Source organism: Monomorium pharaonis, chromosome 7 (genome assembly GCF_013373865.1).
Source record: "Monomorium pharaonis isolate MP-MQ-018 chromosome 7, ASM1337386v2, whole genome shotgun sequence".
Taxonomy (NCBI): Eukaryota; Metazoa; Arthropoda; class Insecta; order Hymenoptera; family Formicidae; genus Monomorium; species Monomorium pharaonis.
In genome coordinates, this window is record NC_050473.1 from 1,747,225 (window position 1) to 1,768,250 (window position 21,026).

Consider the following 21,026-nt stretch of genomic DNA (forward strand, 5'->3'; position numbering starts at 1 on the left):
GCACGAAAATAGCTAAATAAAATTTGCCAACAATTTAAATCAAGGCGCGTCATGCAAAGCTATGCGAAATAACGAGAAGTTAGCATACAGATACGCAAAGTTTAGAATCCGACACCCTCTCTAATTATGATTGGAGCGACTGGTGGTGCCGGCAAGATGTATCGACGCATATCAATGAGGAATTTCGAAACAATCGTCGATATACAAACATTATCGGGGCGAACCGCGTTACATGATACACATACGTCCGAGCATTCCTCTGCTCTCTCACGATTTCGAAGAACACACACACACACACGCACACACGGACCGACATAGCTCGGATTCAATCAACGCGCGCGTAAATAATTAAATTTATCTAAATGTAGCAAATTAATAACAAATTATCTTTCGTGAATTGCGGCCGTCGCTCGATCGAATCGAACGATCCGTATCGAATCGTCGCCGCGAGCGCGTTACAGCCACACACACGGTCCGCGAGATTCCCGCGAGACCTGTAAACCTATCCGACGAGTTACGTATAAATTATCACGGGAAACGTAAATATCGTAGCCCCTTTACGTAAGTACCTACTACGCAAGGTACTCGTACACGCTAATTAGATTACATCGTACGATATTGAATTGCCAGTTGTGTGACTTCTGCAGCGCCGTATTAATAAGTAAAGTAAAATGCGCGAGAAAATTGGATTTCTCAAATAGAGAGGTTAAAAGAAATTGAGTTCTAAAATTACAGAGCGGTACGCCCACGAATCATTATTTTTCCGATCGGCTTAGTACTTAATGGCCTTATCTGCGTTACGCCATACTACTCGACGATGTCTCGGGGAGATGTGAGTCACGTCTCGCTGTGGAAAAGGGCACCGGATCTATCCGAGCCATTTGTGCCGGAGACATCCCCTGAACTTGCCGGAGAGGAGAGCCTTCATGATTGACCTATCCTTGCTCCGGCGATCAATATCTATTATCAATATTCGATTACCTACAATGGATACTGGTTAATATCGTCGGAGGTCCGTCGTGTAAAATGCTGAGGTGGACGAAAATAGTTCTGACGTTATCAATAAATTCGAGATACGACTACCGTGATTAAGAGAGCGACCGAGGAAAAACGACCAGCAGAAACCAAAGGCAGAAAACGTCGTAAAAGCCACGGTAATTACGCTGTCAGGTGAGCGCGGCAACGAACGAGCGCGTCAATCCGCGCCTCGAGTCTCGGCCGGCTTAATGAGCGCTTTCGTTTTGCAAAATGACGGTAATCGTAGAGGAGGCGAACGTTGGCTTTCGCGCCCGCCGCATGCAGTTGCACAAGCGTGATACAACAATTAGCTGCATTATCCTGCGCGCGCCAAACTTTCTAAATTCACGTACGAATTGGTCCGAGAGCTCGATAAACCGCGGCGGTGTGTAAACATACCTATATGCACGGCATCGCGTGCAACACGTTGCAAGTAACCGCCGCTGCGTTTTTTTCTACGTTTCATCTCTCTTTCTCTGAGAGATGCATGCAGATGTAATAAGTGCATTAAACGAGATCCGTGAGATTAAAAAAAAAAAAAGGTATCCGCGTGCAAGCAGGTAAGCGTGTTTGTTGTGCGAACCGCTTCTGAAAACCGCGCGACGCGCATGAGGGATCGCGATCGCGGATAGTTGCGCAAGGAAATCCAACCGTCTCGGTCACGTAATGGGACTCGCGAAAAAAGCCGCCGAGTATTAAGGGAGAGACAAACGACGGTGACGTGGCGATTTGTCTCACGAAGGTGCAAGAAATAATATAGCGGCGCGGAATCGAGGCCGCGCGGCAAGCGGAGTGACAGTTCGGCGGGGACAAGTTAACCGGTGACGACAGTAGTACAAACCGCTAGAAAGGAAACTTTTTGTGCCTCTTAACGAGTGTTTGGCCAGGCGATTAATACGCGTTGGATGAAGCGATCGATTGCGGTCGGTGGTGACGATACCAAATATCGTTGACGCGATATCAAATGACGGGTTCATAGAGAAAAACGTTAATTCGTAAATTAAATTATTAAACGAAAGTCCAACGAGAGAAAAATAACGCGGCTGTTTCGGGATTCATTCGTCATTTGACCCGAGAATGAAATAAATATATATATTTTGTAGAAATTATTCTTTAAATAATATAAAAAAGCCGCGATATAAAAACGTTTTATTAACTAATTTATTTTTTAGAAATACTATCGTAATAATCTACTTATTGTTAGTATGCTATTTCCGTTTAATATTTTTTCTTTTCCTTACTTCTTTTTCAAAAAATTTTAATTAAATCTATATACATAATATAGATTTAATTTAAATTTTCTTTAAAAACACTAAGAAAAATGATATTGTTAATTCGACAAAATTTTCTAACTAAATTAAAATGTTGCCAGTTCAAAAAAATTTATGAATTTAACTTAAATATACATATTTCAATTCAAGTATTAAGATAATTAATTGAAAAATATAAATACTTGAATACACAAAATTTAATTTAGTTGTAAAATTTAGTCAAATTGACATTTTTTTCTCAGTGCAATAAATTATAGAACAATCAATGATATAGTTTATATGATTAATAACGTACTGACTTTTATTTGTGGTGTAAAAATCATCCCGATTGTTCGCGAAAAAAAAATAACACGGTCATTTCCGGGTTGGTCTTTGTATTCGTCAAGATATCGGTTTCAGTTCGGAGAGGAGACGCTTCTAATTGCTTCGCCACCGTCGGCCGCAGATAGACACGATAGTACATTGCAATTCTACCCGACCATATCGCGCCGGCCAAGGGACGGCGAAATCCTGCGCAAGAAATTGAGTACCGTTTCAGCTCGTTCGTGACGGCTTCGTCGAAACGGCAATGGAACAAGACAATCGTAGCGTGCGCGCACGTCAGAGAGACACAATTTATCGCGACCTAACAGGTAGTAGCCGACGGCAACAATTTTCAATTAGTTCCATCCGACTAACGTCGCAGTGACCATTGCTCTCTCTCTCTCTCTCTTGGGAGAATTTGCCCTCCCGTCCCGTAAATCCCTCAATAAAACCGTTAACAAAAATCGCGGTAGAGCCAGTGCTACGAGTTTCGCCGCGCGATTGCCGTCGATAGCGAGCGTTTCTACTCCGTAAATTTATCCGGATCCCCGATAAACGCACGTCGACGTCGACGCCGGCACAATTTTCCTCGTTAACAATGGTCAATAAAATCCTACGTGATAACAGTCGACGAATCGTGCAAACGATCCCCGATCGCGTCATCGGGTTTCTTTTTCCCCCGCGCGCGCGCGCTCACTTTTGTTTCGCTTTGCACCGTTCGAACAAAGGCGCGAGATTCCGCATTCGCGGATGCTGATTAACGATCGTCCGTGACTCTCAATATATCTCTTCTTTTTTTCTTCATTTACGTCGCGGGCCAATCTTCGGCATAGAAAAAAAAATAAAAAAAAAAGCAAAGCCTAAGGTTAAAAATCTCGAGACGAACATTTTCGTTAGGTTCCTCTCGTCGGTGCGACAGGAGCAGAAGTGGAACGAAACTGTAAACGGTACTCCATGCTGCGTCCAATAAGTCATGCACTGAATAATGTCATGTACCCGCGCGAGAGCGCGCACGTACACACGTAGACGCGAAGCGGAAAGGCTGGGCCTACCTGATCGCGAATGCGAGCGGATTAATGGGCAATAAATTCCGAGCGCGGGACCGGTTAATTATCCAAGTCATCTACGGGGCCCGGGGATGACGTATCGCCGGCTGCGATCAATACGCGAGCGGATCTCTCGCGTCCCTTTCGACGATCTCGCGCGCGCTATGTTGTATTAGCCTTACCTCGTGAGATACGGGGTTGTTTTTGTTACGGCCGGTGTTGGATGCGTTATTAATGGAGGAGAGCGTGGTGAGGGTCGCCGTGCCGACGCCACCGACGGTTTTCTCGCTGACCTTCGTACCAGCACCGCCGACATCCTTGTGCAACGTTCCAGGACTCTGTAATCAGAAAGTACGGTCGTTGGTTACAGCGAGCTGAAAGCGCAGTCCTCGAAATAATTGAAGGATCGATTCCCGAGACCGCGCCGAGTCCGCCAATGTAATATGCATACGTTACGCAACTTGTTGCACCTGCGACCGACTTTGCCGTGAAACCGCTTTGCAAGAAACTCGTCATTATAGTCAAACCTTTTTTTTTTCTTTTTTTTTTAACGAGCATCCCGAGCGACGTATCTCCCCCGTGTTTCCGGGACCCCGTCGAGAAATTATCTATCGGCATTCGCGCTCGACGGAACAATTATTAATTAGCTGACCTACATACACTCACTGTATTAAGTAAAATAGGTAACAGTAAACTAAACTCCTCGCGAGGTACCGTCCGCTATCTCGACGGCCTTCGCCGCTCTTATATTTCGATATATTTCCGCCCAGGCGCCGCGATCTCTTTACGCGACGCAATCATCCGTCCTCGCAATCGAGTCCACCCGTTCTCTTCCCTTTCCGAGTCCGCAGACCAAACAGACTCCGATTTAGCAATCGGAGACAAAGCGCTAACGTGGGTGGCACTCGGGCGCGCAAGCCGAGCCGAGCCGAGCCGAGCAGCGCGTCGGTGTTGACGGGACACGTGTGCGGATGCGCATCGCGCGCGCGTCCGCCGCGATATGCGGCCGATAAGCGCGCGGCTGAAGAAATGACGCCGCGGGCGATTACGATTCGTTCTCTCTCGCCCCGCGCGCGCGCGCGCGCGCGCTCTCATTCATCGTGCTCCTCGATGGAGAGTCACGACTCCAATGCCTGAGATACCTCCCGTGATAAATATCCCGTATGCACACAGCTTTGTTTCCTCTTGAGAAGCTTTGCAGAAATTGCTCTGCAATTTGTTTAAATTGCTGTTACACGTCAAGAGATATTTACATTCCGCGTTATCGCGAAACCCTAGTGTTCGATTCGAAGAGGCAGAGAAACGATGCTCGACGCCTGCATAAGCAATGCAATTTTCGTGGGCGAAACGGGATCATCAGGCTAGTGGAACGGAGGAGCGAGAAAATATCGCGGTTTTCTTTTTGCGCGTGAACGAAACGCGCATTCGACGGACGGAAGGGAAAAAATCGACGATCGTCTTCTCCGCGCGTTCGGAGAACAATCGAATCGGCCGGCGACGGTTTTGTTTTGCAAAACAATGCGGGAATAATTAAAGCTCGTCTCGTTAGTGTCGAACAATGGGAGCTCGCGATAGATTCGCCTCGCTGCAAATGTGGCACGACGCGCAACGCAAACGCACGTCGCAAATGGTGTTCGACGCTGCGCGCTGATGATCGAAGTCGCGCTTTATCGTTTTATCGAAATTCCGAAAAAAAGAAGGGAAATCCTGAAAAATTGTGTTGCGAACGCGCAATTAATTCTCGCTGCGGTATTTATACGTCCGAATCTCGAATCGCTGAGAACTGTTCTCGAACGTGCAAAAAGAACATCGGAGCCGCTCATCGCAGCCACGGGACGAGAATTAACTGTAAGCCCGTAACGGTTCAAAGGCGGCGCACTCATTACAGACGATTTATAATTCGCCATCGGGATCTACGGAACGTTTATAAACGGTGCAGTGACCTCGCGGCTAATGCGCAGTGACAGAAATCGATGTATTCTTAGGGCCGGCGAGTCCGCCCCTAATTATACGCGGGTCTATAATTATATATCGATGTTTAATTGGACGACGGCCCTGGACCCCCGGGGGAAAAAAACGTTGCATAAGAAACGCGGTCAAGAACCTACGTGAGCGTCGCATCAAACACGTTGACGGGGAGACCGCGGGGCGCTTCATCGCCTCCACTCAACAATGGAAAATAGGTCCGACAGCCTAGAGTTGCATCTAGGCGGCCAACGAAGCCCGAGATTCGCGTCGCTAAAGGAAAACTTCAATTAGCGAACTCTCAACTACGCTGCATCCTTATAATATCGAAGCGGGTCAATGGGATTTCAAGCATGTACACTTAATTATAAAATTCACGCGAAAAATTGTTGTAAGTCAAATCATACAAATAACATATATAATTACTGAATATAATATTATCGCGTTCGGGGAGGTGGAAAGAGAAGGGAAGTGTAGACTGAGCTGCAACACTTGCATTCACACGCGCACGGCAAGATACGAGTAAGACCCGTTTATCACGTAACGTAAGCTTTATTTAAACTGAATACAGGGAGCGGTAATCAGAAACCGAAAGCCGTGTGTCACACGTCTGTAAGCAACACAACTCCGGCGGGATTCTCTCCTATTGTTTACACTCGCAGACTGCTCGTTCGCAGGAATCGATCCTCTTTCCTTAAGAATGTATTACGTAATTTTAAATAAAATTTTCAATAAAAACTAAAACATTACAAACTATCTTATATTGCATTTGAAGGTAATGCAAAAAATTAGTTTGCGACTTTGCAGCGCTGGATCAAAATAATTTCGATAAAAAGTAGAAGTGTGTTCTAATGGAAAATACATTTTTTTTATTCCACGTAATAATATTTTAAATTTAACAAGTAGCCAACATATGTATATATGTGTTATGTGGTCTGATTTTACTTGTGACCGCTAAGTCATTTTAATGTAAAAAGAGTGAACCAGAATACACATTTATGACAGGCGCAACAGGAAGTTACGGGAGAGAGGGTGGAGGAGAAGCGACACAGTAGGTTCGTTAGACCTGCCTGTTCGTACCATTGTCAATGTCACATCCGTGGACAACCTTGTGTCACTGTACGAATGGCAGGTCAACGTACGTATCTACGCAACGGTGCGTGCTCATTTCTACAAAATCGATAGTACGTAGCGAAAATGTCAATTGCACGCGGTAACATTCGTTTTAGTTTCTTTTTCAACGAGCGCGAGTGGCGGGCGAAAACACTTGAAAAGAAAATCGTCGAGAAAACTCATGACAATCATTTTTGTAATTCAATCCCCACAGTAGGGAAGCTTTTTTCCAAATATACCCATGATTATCCGTTAATTGAAAACGTTGCTTCCTGTATCTGTAATTTTTGAAAATAAACGTGCACGAAATTCTCGCCGAGATATTAATGTCGATTTTTAGCAGCCTGAATTTTTTTACCCTCACGATTACCTCGATCGACAGATGGCCGAATTTTCCATCTGCGTGATTACGGGATACCTGAGCGATGGATTCTCTTTGCCTTGTGTCGGCCTTAATGGGCAAGGAGGAACCGAACAACGTGAATGAAAGAAGTTCGACCCTCCAGTAGAGGACGGACATATCGGCGGCAAAAAGTATAAGGGAAACTGCGTGGGTAGAGAAACAGGAAGGCGTAAAAAGGGGAAAGCTTAAATTTCAGTAACCGAACGCGTGAGAAGTACCAGGACCCGCTAGTTCTATTTAGATTATCCATATAATGCATGACTGATGTAGTCCCTGCGGAGTGAGCGACGACGACACAAAACCTCGTAGAGGATTCTTTTGTGACGAACAGAAAGCGCATGAAAGAGGGATAAATTTAAAATCTCGCTATATCTATCATAATGCCCGGGAGACGTGAAATGTCCTATTTTAGATCACTCACGAGATAGATAACGTTAAAAAAGGGAGTATATACTTTACAATAACCATCTTGAAAATATAAAAAAGATAGTCTTACCATTAAATAAAGAATATAAACGAAATGTCAAATATTCTTTAGATATATTCCTATCGACGAAACATTTAAAAGGATGTTTATGTAAACATGAGTCTAGAAATGCTTAGTTTAGATAAGAGGGTTTTCATTATGAGGCAGTAAAACTTGAAACCGAAACAGTTGACAAAAAAGAGTTTCAAGACAAGCAGACAAAAATTATGTTTTTTTTTCAAGGGGGGTAAATAATAAAATCAATTTTCAAAAGAATAAAAGTTATATAAAAGTTCTACTCTTTTAATGGAATTAATGATTTTAATATGATTCATCTAGTCTAGTTGTTCTGCACATAAAAATATTGACATAGCGTTATAAAAAATCAATAGTTCATATTTCATTCTGGCATATTATGACATACAATCAACTGTTTCGTTTTCAAAATATTCCACTGTTTCACAATAAAAATCTTTTATTTCCAAAACTAAGTGCATTTCGAAAATAATAAGAAATTTTTTTTTTTGCTCGATGAGAATACAGCCCTGGAATATTTGATACACTTATTTGTTTTCACTCTGTATATAAATAAAACCCATTTAAGAAAAAAAGCTTTTGTGACTAAAAAAAATTAAAAACTTAGTTAAATCTCTTTTGATTTCTGATTTTATCTCAACACGGGCGAACGTGTCACGAGGCGGAATTCGTCCGCATATAAATAGCGGTAGGCCCAAAAGAAGAAGAGAAGAAAAAGATACGATAAAGTTGGACACTCTCTCATCCACCCAACGCGGCACCCTATCATTACGCTCGCTCAGGGGCAAAACCTTAATCTCGGATGGACTTTGTGGCTCTCGATTTTTCTCGGGGCACCTGGCTGCACGCGGGCCGAGCTCGGCACACCTAGCGATAGCGGCAGGTGAACAGATTTGCCTCCCAAACCTGCATGAGGAGGACCACCGATCGGCTGGCTGCACACCGGTCGAGGTTTCGTCGACCTCGCGCGCCTCAATCTGAACACACGAACTGGAAGATCATTGTATACCTGCGCATGGATGCACGGACGCACGCACGCACACGGGCACGTACGCGAACACGTGCAGGCCAGCAGATGTATCTCGTATCTGGCACCTGCCAACCTGCAGCAGCACAAAGACTAGACTTAGGGCAGCTGCAGCTGACCGCGCAGTTCTCTCGCGAGAAAACGAGATTTTCATAAACGAATGTTCCACCTTGCCTTCGCGTAATCTTAACGCGCTGGGATTGGCGAATATTGTCCGAACGTATATAGATATTTACAGCGATTCCCTTACCCTAAATAAAATAAAATTAACGATAATGATACCCGTTATTGCGCATCGCGACGGAGTTCGTAACAACGTCTCGGATTCCGCAAGCCGCTCACGTGCTCTCGGAATATCGTCCCACGTAATCGGGATGGCGAGCACACGACCGTACGATACGGGAGATGCATCGCAATTTCGCGAGTTCTCGCGCCGCGACACTTAGCGGAACGGAATTTTCGTCGTTAGTTTTTTTTCTTTCGCCGCGGAATCCTCAGAATCCCGAGGACGCCCTGGACCACGAGCCACTCGATAACTCATCTGCCGACAAAAGTCCGCCGTAAGATACGACCGAGATATGAGGGCAAATTTCATCAATCTTTAACATGTCGAAAGCGCGCCGAAGAATACGACGCGAAAATTACCGAGAGATTACATTTTAAAATTACATTAAATTACACCACCGCAATTACGCCGCCGATCGCCGCGGTGGCACACTTCTAACGAGAAGGAAAAAAAAAAGAGTTTAACATCGAGCTAACAATGTTAGTGAAACAGCAATTTCAGAGCGGCTTTCCACAGGATAGCTTTCCAATTATTAAGCATTGTCGGTTCGCTTTTACTCTGCGAGGAAGATGCAAAATTCGATCTCCAAAGTGGAAGCGACAGCAGTCGACTGTTGTCAGCCGGAGGGTTTTTTCCCGTGTCACAATAGGGCAAAACGATCACGTCCGACGAACGAGTGACGGCCGCGATATCGATAACGAGCGAGGGAAAAATCGCGGGTCAAGGACGAGCAACGTGGTGAGCCTAGTACCGCGCGAGGATAAATCGATCGATCGATCGACAGAGCGACGTGAGAGCGTTGCTGCCAGCGGTGGTTGATCTGGCACGACCGCGATCACCGCACGCGGAAACACTTGTTTTTTTTTTTTTTTCTAAACAGATATGCACACGGGTTTACGAGCAAGCCCCGTGTAAAAATCTATCTCCCGATTGAATAGAATAACCGACGAGAGTCATCGAACGGCCTTTTACGAGGCACTTACGAGGCAAAAGACGCGCGCGCGAGCAATCGCAATTTTTCAGATGTAGGCCAACTGCCAATTGTCTCACGTGCGCGGCGAGAATACAGTTAACGTCATTCGCAATACGCGCCGTTAGCCGACGCAGTGCGTAAAAATCGCCTCGCCGCAAGGTCGAAAAATTTCGCGACAAGTGAAAATTTTTTTAAATCATTTTATCACACGGAGATACACGCTTTGAATTATTGCGATCAACATTCCGCTCCTATGCGAAAAGGAATCGCGGAGAGATCGCGTACCGTTTTAGCGAAGCGAATCGAGAGATTTGAGTCGTGCGCGAAGTTACGACGAATCGATTTCCTCGCCGGCGATTATCCATTTTTCCTGAGAAGAGCGAGTAAAAGTTCCTTCTCCACGTCCATTTGTAATCGCCACCTTTTCCCCGGGACGTTTGCCAATCGCCGTCGTCGTTGTCGTCGTACGTGCGCGAACGTGTCCGGGAAGTTTTCACAAACGCCAATTAACCGCTGATCATCGATTGGAGAAACCGCTCCCGGCATTAGCGACGTGCGATTACTTAAGTTTCTATTAAGATCCTGACCTATTTGCGAAACCATTCGCACGATTCGAGGCTGAAAAAAAAAGAGGGGAAAAATTCGAGATTCTGAATGAGTCGCGCGATTAATTAATACGACGCGCGATTCACTCGTGACAATCGAATAGATACAAATAAAAAGAAATTCAGACGTTACGACGTTGTTTTGGAACAAGCTTGATGCAGAAATCAGTGCAGAAATTAGTGCACGAGAGGCTACACCGAGAGGATGCACGCTTGTAAAACGCGCATGCATGTAAATACGTGGAAAGTGAAAACATCTTGCCCTCGTTATTAGGAGGAACGCACGCAAACGATAATTGCCGCGCGTTTTAGAACGAGAGGGGGGGAAACAGCGCAGCTGCACCGAGGCATTAATTTACGTAAAAAGACCGTCATTCCGCTCCGTCTCAGTCATAGACACGCGCGCTTTCGACGCGTGACGAATCAGCTGATCGCGCGGTCTGACAGCGAGCTCGCGAGCGCGTTATCGCGGAGCCGCGTGTGCGGTTATTAAAAACTCCCCGCCAGATATGACGCGGAGAGGAAGAGAGAGAAAGGGAGAGCGGGCCCGGAGAATCTAGCTCGGATCGTTTGTTCCAGCTATTTCTCGCTTATCACGGGTGTCCCTTACGAATCCTCGATTAAGTTTCTTAACGCGTGACTACTTATTAACCCTCTGCCCGCGATCGCGAGGCTTCCGGCTAACGGTGAACACAACTCGTAAATATATTCTGCAATATCGTATTCCGTATTAACCGCGTTTTACGAGATTTACGGCCGTAACGCACGATATCATTCCGTCCGCGGACCAACATGTAACGCTACGACATTCATGCGGATGAGGCTCGCCACAAAATATTTATCTCTCTTGCGTCACCGGACGCATCGGCCGTCGATCTTGGCGTCATCTTCAGATTACAGACGCACATTTTTTTTTTTTTTTTACAAAGACCAGATCAGATTAAAATAATCCCGCAGAGTGTTGCGAATGAGATAGACGTAAGCTATAATACGTAACATGCAACAGCTGCAACAACAACGAGAGCGAGATCGCGCGAGCGACACGGTCATGCAATCATTTTTCTGCAATTTCTTCGTGATCTTCGATCGTCTCTCGGTTGTGCATAACATATAATGACGCCTCTCCGCTCCTAGAAATTCCTCTCACTGTGGATCGGTCAACAATAGAGTTCGGATCACGTCGTCGGCCTCGAAGACGAGTGAATCTCGAGGAAAAGTGCATCCCAGAGAGGGCTGCAAACACGCGCGTGACAAAGAAGGAGACAGAGAGAGAGAGAGAGAGAGAGAGAAAGAGAGAGGCAATGCACAAAGAACTCGTGCAGGACGAGCAGGCGTCGACGTGCAACGCGCACCAGAATAGAAAAAGGGGTCGTGCTCAAGAGTCGTCTGTTGTACGAGTATGAGTCGAGTGTTTGCTCGTCGACGAATCGTTTTATTGAACGCGAAAAAGGGAGCTCGGAAAGACGAGTACTCGGCGAATCTCCAAAAAATGCAACAGGCCTGAGGCAAAGATTAGATTTAGAATGTGTGCGCGATTTTTAATCATTATATGTATATACTTTTACAAAAGACTTTATTTTCTCTCCCTACGCCATTCAAAGTAAATCAACTTCGCGACGCGATAAAAACGTTATGTGATTCGCTCGGATAACGAGACTGCATCACTGCGTCGCTCTGCTCGAAAAGGCTCGTCATCGCTTTCGAAAATTTCTCCCTTTCCTCGAGCGAACAAGTTCGCCGCGTACGACACCGGACTCCTCGGTCTCGTTGCCAACGGAAGGACGTGCCAGCGCGGCCATGACACGAGGCTTCACGTAGTGAAACAGAGAACTTTCACGGCCACGAGCCCGACCTGGTCACTCGGTGCCGCGTGTGTATAGGGTCGGGCGAGGAAAAGGTGAGGAAGAAAAAATGAGACCACGCGGCCGAGGAGGAGCAAGCCCGCGCGTCTGGTGCCGTGAGAGCAGAATCGACGTATAAAAAGGAAACAGGTTATCGAATTAAAGCGATATCGGACTTTCGGCTCGGAGGCATATAATTTCTATCCCGAGGCCAATCTTCGACGAGGTATATTCGGAAGCAACGGTATTATAACTGAATCACGATCTCGCGTGAAAAAATTTGATGCTCTCGTAAGTATGCCTCGTGAAAAGCAAAAACACTTTGATCCATCTCTCTCTCTCTCTCTCTCTCTCGTTCTGTCTCTCTCGCGATTAATTACGTAAAACACACATTCGAGCGCATTCAATGGTGCATATTAAGTCTCATGCCTACGCAAGTCTTTTGTGATTTAACCGCGCCTGCATCGCTCTGTTATTCTAGCGCTCCGTCCGAGGTCTCGCTCGTCCCAGCGACTCACGAGAAAACGTTCCATATTGCAAAAGTGATATCAAAAAACTATCATTATCGATCGAAAGATTACGTTTTAAAAATAGATATTGCAGATAGTCAAATCTTCAGATCCTATCGATTCTATACCCGACTTGTTTAGCCATTTCAACATAAGCATCTCAACAAGATATCTCAAAAGCAATATATATTTTTTTTTAAGTTTCAAATAACAGCTGTAGAGCCATCAGATAAGTTACTTGAATTTTGTGAAAAAAATTATCGGAAAAAAGATGTAAAAATTATCCTACAACTTTAATTTCAAACTTTTTTTTTTCAAAAATAAATACCTATTTCCAACGTGATCTCTCGACTGGTAAGTTTTCTTAATCACTTTTGCAATATGGAAACGTTCCCTTGTCAGCAAACAAGATCTGTCACGCACGGAGCGCATTCTTTCGTCTCGAGGCGAAGGAAAATTTCCGATGCGGCCTGGAAAAGCGAAGCGCGCGCGCGCGTGATCGTACGTACGATCTCCCGCGCGGAGATCGTGTCTCGCACGTTTTCTGTCGTGATAAGATCGCGATAATCTTCTCGTATCGGATTGTAAACGTACGCGGCGCCGTCGTTACCCGAGATAACGCGGCAATATCGCGATACCTACTTTCTGACCAGACAATTAATCTGTCTCTCCCGTTTTTTTCTCGAGCGGAAATAGAGCCAGAGATCACACTCGACACATTTTAAACATCCACGTGACCGGCGCGTTAGAAACGCCTGCACGTGCATGGACCCCTCTCATCCCCTTCCCCTTTCACCCCCTCGACGCTCGCTGCTGAGAATTTTTGGTCAACTGTATTCTCACCGTTTTGTTTATGTGTAGTGCCTATCTCGCAGGCCCCGCTATCTTCTCAAATGATCAATTCGGAGTAAATTTAGCAGAACGAGATTCAGCGAACCGTCTGATAAGTCTGAATATATTAAGACTCTACATATATCGGGCTCGTATCTGCGATACGTTAAACAAATTAGGAGAAAGTATTGCGCTTTAAGAATTCCTCTCGATTTACAGATTACAGATTATCTCAAAAGTAACTTTTGCGACATGATCAACTGTGTTGTAATCAAAATATTAAGATATCCGGATGCATCTCTTCGTTTCCTAAATTTTGAAAATGAATGGAGAATGAGAAACGCAGTTCTAGTTTCAACATTAGACTCGTTGACATCAGAGTCGCCCGCTTAATTTTTCGACCTTCTCAAAGGTCCAGTCTCTTGCCGTAGTCTTTTTCCCTCCTGCCGAGGGAACGGATTCGTCTCTTTATATTTAGAACATAGACGACGCGCGAGAGACGAATGTTAATCTTCGTCGAGCAATCCCGTTGTATCTCGTGTGTGTGTATGTGCTCTCTCTTTCCTCCTTTATCTCTCTCTTTATCTTTCTCTCTTTTCGTCTGCGTGTACTCTTTCCACCGGGCGAAATCGATCGCATCTAATGGATAATTCATCGTCACAGATTGGATCGCGAGGCTTCATAATAGATACAATAAAAGCGATACGCGCTATCAAAGCGCTGTCCCGCAATGACAAACGCGGGAGCACTTTTATAAGGACAAAGTATGTGTTTCGAGCTTTAACAAGGTTATCGTTGCGTATATAGAGCTCTCTATCGTGGAGATAATTCAAAATGTTACTTAAACTTCTACGAATCGAATACACGCTATCATTTATGAATGTGACACGCGGTAGCGCACAGAATACAACAAGTTTGTTGTTGCTTTAAGAGAATTACACATACGTATACAAATTATATAAATATATAACATTGTGTATGTATTATGAAATGTATGTATTATGAAAGAAAAGAGAGAAAGAGAGAAAGAAAGAAAGAAAGAAAGAGGAAAGAGAATCTCTCTCCGAGGAACGTGCGTCGATAATTGTAGTGATAAACGATTTAATGAACGTATGATTTCGACAAACGGGAGTTTTCTCATCGTCGGGAAAACCTTTCGGATTTCCGCATCTTTAGCTCCGGCGAACAATGCGGCGCAGTTTCTCTGCGTTTGCAATGAAAGTCTATTGTCCGTTTGTCAATGCGAGATACACTGGCACGAACGACGAGCGGCGGTTGTGCGATTAGCTCACGTTGCACTCCCTGCTGGTGCAGCAACGTGCGTCTATATACCTGTTGAAGAATTGTGCCACGGCATTGTGTGAGAAGAGATTCTCGCAATAGGGGGTTCTCGAAGAAAAGACGATCCGCGAAGACGATCAGTCTTATTCATAAGAATTAAAAAAAAAAAGCAACGAAAATAAATATATTTTTTTCTCTGAAGTATTCTCCCTCCCTCTCCCCCCCTCCCTCTCTCTCTCTCTCTCTCTCTCTCGCAAACGTACGCGAGAAAAAATGCGTGTAACCTCGACAATTAAGTTTTCCCATGACTTGATAAACTGAAAAAGCTGCTTGTGTCTCTAAACACGCAACTGCGATAATTCAGCGCGACCCACACGCGAGGCTGACGCGACGTTCGTAGTGTCATGCGACTACGACGACGACGTAGGAGAAGAGACCGCCGCGAGCGTGAGACTGGGTCGGACGACGAACGCCCGCCAGCCGTTCGTGAATGCATCTGCATTCGCGTTGAATGAGGTTAACGTTAATGAAGCGCAAACATCTCCAGACGCGGCAGACCTTCCCTTTTATTCCCACCCCGTGGCATCCGCCGCGCGGTAGCCCTTGGATGGAGAAAAACCAAGCGCGAAACGCCTGTGCGTGCGCACGCATGCATTTTCTCTCCCCTTTTGACTGACCGACCGTTCGTCATCCGGTCGTCTCGGTCGGTCGGCGGCAGCGATGCAGACACATGCTTATTTCGCGGAAAAAAAAAGCCATATGAATACCCCCGCCTTCTGGGAAACCTCGAGTGATATTCGGCCGGGAGTGATATATGTTACGGCTGGACGGCGTTTTTGCGAGCGACGTGTATCTGTCTCTGTAAATCCTTGATACACGTGCCCACGTCTGTTTATACGCGTGTATCAAGTGAGTAAAAATCCGTGGGGCCCGAGGCAGAGGTCGCGAGAGCGCGACTTCGCTGTGTGTTTATCTTTCGAAAGACCCCGGACACCATAAAGACTTTTTAGTCGAGTGACAAAAGAAGTCGGTCAGCGGAACTGCGTTTTAACACCGACACAATGACATCCGGCCAACATTAGAATTAGAATAAAATGTAAAAACGAAACACAAGCGCCGATGTATAACGGTGTATTGTGTCGTGTGTCGCCGATCCTCCTGCGATCGGACGAGAATCAAATTGAAACAAAATCGCATAAAGAGAAAAAGTTGTACGAACGTGTTGTGTGCGCGACACGTGCCTTCAGAGACACACAGAATCCCCGTACGTACCACGAGAGAAACCCGGACTCGACCTTTTCTCACGGCGGCGTCGATCTCGCGGGATCGACCAGACGACGTCGTCCTGACGTACCGTTACGTCCCCTGGGCTGCCTATGGAGCACCCGGCGGTACCCGCGGTTACTTACTCCATAGAGGGATTTGAGCTTCACGTGATTTAGCGCAGGCACGTCCACCATGGAGCACTTGAGCAAGATCGTGGTGGTCTGGCTGGGCATCCTCGAGGCTTGTTGCTTCGCACTCGTGTCACGTGGAATCGACCCTTACTGAGCAGCCGCCGCTGCTGCTACGTCTACTACTGTCACTGTTACTACTACCACTACTATCGATCACCGCACTACTAATAATACAGGAGACGTTCATTGGCACGGTCCACGCGAAGGAAACAACCGTTTTCGGAGACAATAGTCTCAACCGGCAGTGTAAAAAAATGAAAAAAAAAGGGGGGGGGGGAGGCAGTGGTCACACGGCAGTGGAATTTTCAGAGTCGCGGCGAGACAGGACCAATCGGCTACCTTTCTTTCACCGCACACACGTTTCTTTCTACCTTCTCCCCGAGCGCGAAAAGCGAAGAGAGAGAAAGAGAAGCTCATGAGCGAGCCACCGATGTGCTCGCTCTCCCGCTTGACTGAGTGACTGACTGACTGACTGGTTTTCACTCACTCACAACACGGTACCCCGTGTGCGGGAATCGTGGCGACTGTCCCGTCCCACCCGTGCGCATTTCCTTATCCCCACCGTCCGGTCGTCGCGGCGTCGAGCGCCAATCGCCGCCGTCGGGAGAGAGCGCACGCACGCACACGCGTGTCCGTGGACCACGCGAGTGGAACAGCTGCCTGCCGTTGACCGTGTGTATGTGTGCACGCGGGCTTAACGCGCGTACGTTGCGTGCGTGCGTGCGCGCACCGAGAGGGAAAATCGAATCGATGAATGGGAGAGAAGGGTGTATCTGACGGCATAACAAAGCCTTTTTCTTTCTCTCCGGGAAACGTGGGAAAAGGCCACTTTTGCGCGCTTTTGCGTAATTTTCCGTAAAAGTCGAGCGATAATGAGGGAGAGACGATAAATCACGCCTTATTAACGGCGGTGTAACGGCGCGGAGGAAATCAGTACGTATATGAGGAATGACACTTGAGACAACAGACGACGATGTGTTTAACACGTCAAAACAAAGACCGGCCTATCTCAGGCGGGGCAAACACTATAAACCGCCGTCATAAATTATCCGATCGAACGAAACGCAAAGAAATACGCGCGCGTATCGGTATCTCTCCCTCGCCGGTTGCGCGCACAGTTTCCAGCGTTCCTATTGCATCGTGATCTCGCTGTATGATTTATAACTGTAACGCGAGTATCCTTCATCAACTATCTCGCCGCTCTCCGTTGAGGAGCACGCGGAGCCGAGCGATATAAAGAAATCGATCAGTCGCACACATTTGCACGGTGCGCGCGGTGCAAAAAGTCGCCTGATTTACTTTCACTCTTATCTGCCGTTACTCCCTGCGAACTGACACTTGGCTGTGTGGAACTTGCGCGAATTTTGCGCGGCGACTCACTTCCGCCTGGTTTCCGAGCACCAAACGAAACGAGAGGCGAACGCGCTCAGGAAACCTTGAAAGCCCCCCCCCCTCACGTCTTAGGCCGGGGACAACCGTTCTCTCCCCCGAAAAACTCGAAATGTCAAAGGAACAAAAGTCGCACGTGTCGAACAAACGCGTAAATACATTTGTAAAATTGTTTGACAACGGTTAAAAAATTACAATATATACATTTATTCTGTACAAAGTTGTAGATGAGGTAAGGACGAGGTGGGGAATGCGCAAAACTCGCGGGACGACATTTCAGATGCCAGCTACATCCGTAATCGTACCGACCGCTGCGGTCAGGATCAACTCTTGCCAAGGTAATGTCCGGCGGCCAGAGACGACGCTCCGCACGGCGGATGAAAACCGCAGATCTCTCGATCTCGCGGGGACACGCGGATTCACGTCGCGCCGCTGTCGCGGCACAGGTGTTTTTCGCTGTCGGTGCTGCGAACGCGTGTATATCTCGCGATACTTATCTCGATTTCGTGTTTGTCAATTACGCAAGCGCGGCCTTTAACCCTCGAGCAGGGTCAAGCGCCAGCGCGAATTGACACCTCATTTTAGCATCTTTCCGGAGGGGGATTATCATAATTAGATGCTTCTCGATAATGAAAGGGATCCCCCATAAAAATGCCGTTTTTTATCAATTCGGATTCACGCTTATTTCTCGCGATACTTTACTCGCGTAGCAACAGAGCCTTCGCGTAATTAATTCCAACCATCTTTAAAGAGAGAGAGAGAGAGAGAGAGAGAGAGAGAGAGAGAGAGAGTGAAAAAAAAGATGCAAGAAATTCGCGTCCTCGGGACTTTTGCGTCACGATCGAGAGAGAAATATCCCGATAGCAGCGAGGTCGAAGTCGGCGAAGTCGCCAGTGTCCAATACGCCTGTCCGATCACGTAATAGCAACGGTTTATAACGGACCCAACGCTGTCGCGATGTCGGGGCCCGCCTAGAACCTCTCGGCAGCGCATTATGGTCCCGTCAGCCCGGCCGCCGGCATAATAATCGCATAAATTCGCGGAAGCACAGCGGGCCCCGATGACATTGGGTCCCGCGTGTCTCGCCATACGCGACTTCTTCTCCTCCTCCTCCTCCGCGTCTTTCGTCCGTTTAACCGTAAGTGGACAACGGAGGACCGCGCACGGCCGGGCCCATTATGTACGACGACGACGACGCGAACGATGCATTTACGAGGGTGTGCGCGTAGGTGTTTGTCGTGTACGTGCACGTGACCGCGCGGGCCTTTGTTGTGTTGCCATCGTGAGGAAGGAGGAAACGGGCGAGCGAGGGACGGGATCGTGCCGAGGTATATGCGCGACAGCTGTCTGACCCGATTCTGCGAAAAGGCTTCTAACCGTAATCGCGCGAGCGCGGTGGGCGAGCGTTTTTGCGACACGCCGTTGTCGTTGTCGTCGTCGTCGAGGAAAAGCGAACGCACGCGAGCGGATACCACTGTCCCCCCCCAGATAACGCGGCAGCGAGTGACCTCACCTGACGTGCAATTATGTACCGGGCTACCGACACTGACTCATTATCAGAATGAGTTATACACTCGTTTCCACGTACTCCAAATTGCATTCCGAGATTGTCTTTATCTCCGTTCGCGGTATGAATCGATAAGTGCGTCAGCTTGATATTTCAGATCGCGCACTGACACGATTTTTATCAACTTCCTCTGTGATGCATATATTCCCGGTATCAGGTACACAACAGCTAGAGGAGACAATATTCTCGAAATGGTAGAAAGTCGAGTTCCACGTAAAAATTTCCAACGACCTACCTCTGTTTCTCTTTCTCTCTCTCTCTCTCTCTCTCTCTCTCTCTCTCTCTCTCTCTCTCTCTCTCTCTCCCGCTTCGCGGAATGAATCAGCATCGCCGGGAATCAAATCCGACTCACGCGCCAAATAATTAATTCGCATAGACGAAAGCCAATGCAAATGCGCGACGAAAGGCACACAACGACGATGCGGTGGTCGCGTCTCGCCGCCTAAGCGACCGGTGAAAAAGACGCGCGTGATTCATCATCGCGGATCATGGACCGCGTCACGGAAAGTGAGAGGGACACAATATAACGACGCGCTGTGACTCAATATAACGACGGAGCGTTTTACCTGAAAACGAAATCTCACGTCGCGCGTCAGGAGCAGGTGCAAACGTGTGTGTACGTACGCACGTTCGCCCCGGCGGCCGTGTGACCGCGATTCCGCATTTTGTTAGCGGTATCTTTTCGGAATTCAGATAACGAAATCCGCTTCAGGGAAGCGCGTCATTATCGCACGGTGTGCCGGCTACGTCAGGGGGGGGATTTCCTAACGTCCCAGACTGTGTTTCTGTGTTTTGTATTATTGTAACGCGTCACGATAATGGACAAATAATATTACTCTTTGCGTCCGAATGCATTAATATTATTTTTGCATCCTCAGAAAGACGCAGAATCGTACGGCTCGTAAAACGCGAAAATTATTAGCGCCGTTTAAAATGAAATCTCCTCTTCTCGGAATATTTCTCCCCGACGAGAAAGAAAATACCGCGCGCTTGCACAGCTTTCCAATCGACGACGGAGAAGCCGCGGAGCGTCACGATTCGCAGATCGTATTTCGAATCCGTCATATCGCGAGACGAATGCAGCCGTCCGAGAAAGACTCGGGTGCATTTCTCGTTTCTCCGTCTCGAAATCCGTATGTCCAAGCGATATTTTAGAGCGGGAGAGAGAGGAAAGAAAAGAACGAGCGCGTGTATTTGTGTATTCGAGCGATATTCCTTCCGATAATTCCACGGAGTCGCGCTCGTAAAAAGAGAAAAAGAGATGAGCCCAGCTTTCTCTCCCCCGATTTATTTATGTCCCGTGCATCACTTTCCGGCGCATTGTATTATCATACATTAGGATAAGACGTGACAACCATTGTCTATTCACTCATGCGTGTAATTTTTGGCACTCGGCCGATGGGAATTTAAGTCCCGTTTAATTCTCCCTCGAGTAGCTCACATGACTTACGTGACAACCGTGAACCTCCGACAATTCCGCGGGGCAGAAGAGAGGAATTCTCGAGACGTATATACAAACGGTAATATTCTCTCTCTCTCTCTCTCTCTCTCTCTCTCTCTCTCTCTATCCCTTTCGGTGCCTCTGCGTGCGTTTTGTTTAGTAATAGCGGACTGCGTGTTCCATAATAATCGCGACGGTA

At 46.9% G+C, this 21,026-nt stretch overlaps 1 protein-coding gene across 2 annotated transcripts in view; it reads right to left on the bottom strand.

Annotated features, from left to right (window-relative positions):
- Window positions 1-3,383: 3,383 nt before the first annotated feature.
- The window catches only part of LOC118646414, a 123,705-nt gene continuing 106,062 nt past the window's right edge, over window positions 3,384-21,026 (bottom strand). For both annotated transcript variants that reach the window (XM_036289210.1, XM_036289209.1), the window contains one exon: window positions 3,384-3,975. In XM_036289210.1, the coding sequence (XP_036145103.1) occupies window positions 3,751-3,975 (225 nt within the window). In that variant the 3' untranslated portion in view covers window positions 3,384-3,750. The remainder of the gene's footprint in view (window positions 3,976-21,026) is intronic.